The 4,073-nt window shown below is 46.2% G+C and overlaps 1 protein-coding gene across 1 annotated transcript; it reads right to left on the bottom strand.

Annotated features, from left to right (window-relative positions):
* Positions 1-1,093: 1,093 nt before the first annotated feature.
* Positions 1,094-1,360, bottom strand: LOC107156656 (late cornified envelope protein 3D-like). Its single transcript, XM_015502694.1, has one exon. The coding sequence runs from the start codon at positions 1,358-1,360 to the stop codon at positions 1,094-1,096; it is 267 nt and encodes an 88-aa protein (XP_015358180.1).
* Between the last annotated feature and the right edge of the window lie 2,713 nt (positions 1,361-4,073).

Consider the following 4,073-nt stretch of genomic DNA (forward strand, 5'->3'; position numbering starts at 1 on the left):
TTCTTTCTCAATATTGCTTTGGCTATCCTGGATCTCTGTTTCTTCCATTTGAATCTTAGGACGGTCTTTTCTAGTTTGGTGAAGATTGTCATTGGTATTTTGATGGGGATCGCATAGATCTGTACACTACTTGGGAGTGTGACCATTTTAATAATGTTAATTCTGCCTCTCCAAGAACATGGGAGGTCTTTCCAGTTTCTAAAGTCTTCTTCAGTTGTTTTTTTTTTTTTTCTTAAGAGTCCTATAGTTAGGATGGTGATGCAATACCAATGTCTTGTCAAAAGGTAACAAAGTTATTTGCATTGATCATATTAAATTTATATCTCACTCTTTTAAAATAAAATGCAATGGGAAACATTACTCAGCTGATTTCTACCTACTAGAAACACTGATGGAGTTTAATCACTTACCACTCTTGTCAATCATGTTCTTATCACTCCCATCAGCTTTCATTCTGGAGAGCACGGGTGCTCCACAGCTCTGGGGCTCTCAGCCCAGGTTGGGAGGACCACGTAGCCCTGAGATTGGAAGAACCAGAGGATCAAGGACCAGGGAGGCTGCAGCTTCTCCTCTTTTCTCCTCTCTGCCTCACCTAGGGCTGAGCTTCCGGGGTGTTCTCTGAAGGATCCAAACTGGCCCCTGAGGCCTATTACCTGTGAGTTCCAGGGCTCTTTGTCAACTCCCAACTCATGCCCCTGACTGTGACCATGTGAAAAGCCACCACTCATCCTCACCCCGACCTACAACCCCCCTCAAAAGGGTCTCGGGCACTGGGGAGTGTGTATGACTTGCTAGGTGCCTGTCCTGCTGCAGGCTCCTGCACCCGATGTCGGTCAGCCCAGGAGTGACAAAGACAGGGACGTGTTAAAGGTCGCAGTGAATGAGGGCAGCTTTATTCTTCACAGGAACACAAAGGAAGATGAACCCCCGAGTTCCTGGAAACCAGCGGGATGGCCTCTGGGGGACACTCAGCTCTTCCAGGAACATCTCAGCAGGAAACAGAGGGAACAGCAAGACCAGGCCAGGGCCAGTGCCAATCATTTCAGAACTTCCTTTTCTCCAATGCTTTCACTTAGTTTCATGATTCAAGTCATTAGCAGCCCCCGTATTTGTGGCCACCGCCAGAGACTCCAAACTTCTGACCGCTGCTGCCATCACAGGAGTCGGAGCTCTGGCGACGGCATCGGTGGGACCTGTGGTGGCTGTGGTGGCTCAGGAAGCAGCCGCCCTCAGAGCTGGGGCCAGCGCAGCCCCCGGAGCTCGCAGCGCAGCCAGAGGCCGCAGGCAGACCCTGTGCTGGGCTCTTCGGGGGGCACTTGGGAGGGGGCTGGCACTGCTGCTGGTTCTGCTGGAAGGACATCCTGGCAAGAATCTGACCTTGAACAAAATAACAGGAACATTTGAGCACAGAGTTTCAGACCAATGCCTCCCCACTTTGCTTGTCAGACCTGCCCTGCTCCCATAACTCAGCTGATTTCTAAGCAAAGACCAGTGGGAGGATGTGGGAGCTTGGAGGGACGCTTGCATTTGGATAAGGCATCTTCGAGGATGTCAGATGGATCCGTGTGACAACAGGCTCAGAACAGGAAAGGATCGTGAGGTCCTGTGGCTTGTGCGATTTGTGGCTCCCTGACTCCTACCCCCATCTCCCCGCTTGCCCTCCTCTCCCCCGGCTGCTCCCTGTGGGTTCTTCCTGAGCTTCTATCTCAGATCTGAGCTCGTCTCCCCACACACTCTGAGCTGCAGATCTGTTCCTGTGGGGCACTCACCGGGTGCAGGAGGCAGAGAAGGCTGTTTCTGAGGAGCCCAGGGCAGGGAGCCTTTTATCCCCTGCAGAGTGGGTGACACATCACCTGAGCATGCTGCTGTTTCCACAGCCAGGGGAGGTGACAGTGCTGGACACTTCAGAGTTACCTGTCTCCAGTGTCTTCCTGGGCACGTGCCTCGAAGTCTCATAGGTGAGGCCAGGATGTCCTTGTGACCACCCAGTTACTTCCCTCTGCTCCTCCCTGACCGTGCTGCCCCGCCCTTGCCCATGCATTGAGAGGCCCTGTCCCTTTCGCTTCATTCAACAGTAGTCACACGAGATGCACATGACACGTCTCTTCCCTTTGAGCACCTTGCAGCCTTGACCATCACTCAGAAAAATCAATATATCGGATCTGGTGAGATGAGCACTATCAGAGGTGTTTACAAAGACTCAAGCCTCAGGGCCCAGCCTCGTCAGTCAGTCCCCCATTGCACTCCAGGCCCCAAAGAGCAATAGAGCCTTCAAGTGCTCGCTGGGAGTGGCAGCTGGACAAGGCCATTGGCCTGAAAAACTATGAAGTGTGGGGTAAGGGGACCGTCATGCCCCCCACGTGGCTGCAAGTGGACAAGTAAAGGAGTTGGCGAGGATAAGGCCCTTAGAACTCTACGGTGATAAGGCTTACAACCGAGGTTGTTAAGAAGGACGAGGAGGAGAATACTGTGTCCCTGTCTACCTGGCTGTAGGATATGGGTAGCAACTAAAAGAAAAAGTGGTTCGTGTGTTTGGAAGAGATGTGGAAGAAATCTGCAAAGAAGTGATGAATGACATCGAGCTTGTTTTTAGATGGTTGGTAATTGTGAGGTGGATGATGGTGGAGGGGGTACGTGTGCCCCATTCCACAGGTTGGCTACGTTTAGTGTAAACAATACCATTATCCCATTGGATTTCATTCTGAAATTACAGTTGCAGTCCTCATAGAATTTCAGCTCAAGCATGATAATAAAGCATATTACAGATACTTACCAAAAAGAAATAATATTGAAGGGGACTTTAATTCTCACATACTAAAATTTAATTAGTTCAAATAAACCTTCCAGTGAATATTTCAATCTGTTGTAAATTTGAAAGACTGGCAGCCTGTTTTTAGATGCTAAATACATACTGAATAGAAAAAGCTAGTGTCCTTTTCCTCTCCAGTCTAAAAATTACTCTTTTTAAATCCATGATTCCTTCCTCAGCACCACATACAAAGATGTTGTGTCTGCCAAATACTAAAAAATAAATATTAAAAAAATTCTCCCTCTCTAAATCCATGATTCCAAAAGTTCTTTCCGATGTGTACAAGAGCACAAACGCCCCTGGAACATAGATAAAGGGATTTCTGGTGACAGCAGGGACAATCTGAGAGAGCCCATGGTGCACATATGCCATATTTTCTTTATCCACTCATTCACTGAGGGACACCCAGGTGGATTTCATATCTCATTATTGTTAATGATGCTGCAGTAAACAAGGAGATGCAGAAACCTCCTCAACTACCAATGCCCTTTTCCTTTGGATATAAGACCAGTAGCAAGACTGATGGATCATAAGGTAGTTAATTTTCCATTGTTTGTCAGACCTCCACACTACAATAATGTACACACTGCTATGTGCATACTGCTATGTACACTATGGTGACGGTTGAACCAATCTACAGTCCCACCAATACTGTAAAAGTGTTCCCCTTTGTTCCAATTCCTTACCCAGGGCTGTTCTCTCTTGTCTTTTGAATAGAATCCATTCTAACAGGTGGGAGGTAATATCTCATGGTGGCTCTAATTTGCATTTCCCTAATGATCAGTGATGTTGAAACTTTTCACAGACCTGTAGGACATCTGTATGTCCCCTTTGAGAAACGTCTAAAAAGGTCCTTTGCCCACTTTTCAAGTTGCATTATTTGTTTTCTGTTACCGAGCTGTTCTTGTTCCTAAATACATTCTGGCTATTAGTTCATTGTTGGATGTAAGGTTCACAAATATTTTCTTCCATTATTCAGATTATCTTTTCACTCTTGCTGTTCTGTGCATAAACCTTTTATTTTGATGAAATCCCATTTGTTTTTGCTTCTGTTGCCTTTGCTTTTGGTGATCAAAATCCAAAACTTTTTTTCAGGCCCATATTGAGAAACTTTCCTCCTATGTTTTTTTTCCTAGTAGTTTTATAATTTGAGTTCTTATATTTAAGTCTTTAATCCGTATTAGCATACAGAAATGTTTGTATACACTAATAACAAACTATCCCAAAAAATGAAATCAAGAAAATAATTCCATTTACAATATCA

The sequence above is a fragment of the Marmota marmota genome, unplaced genomic scaffold (assembly GCF_001458135.2).
Source record: "Marmota marmota marmota unplaced genomic scaffold, marMar, whole genome shotgun sequence".
NCBI lineage: Eukaryota > Metazoa > Chordata > Mammalia > Rodentia > Sciuridae > Marmota > Marmota marmota.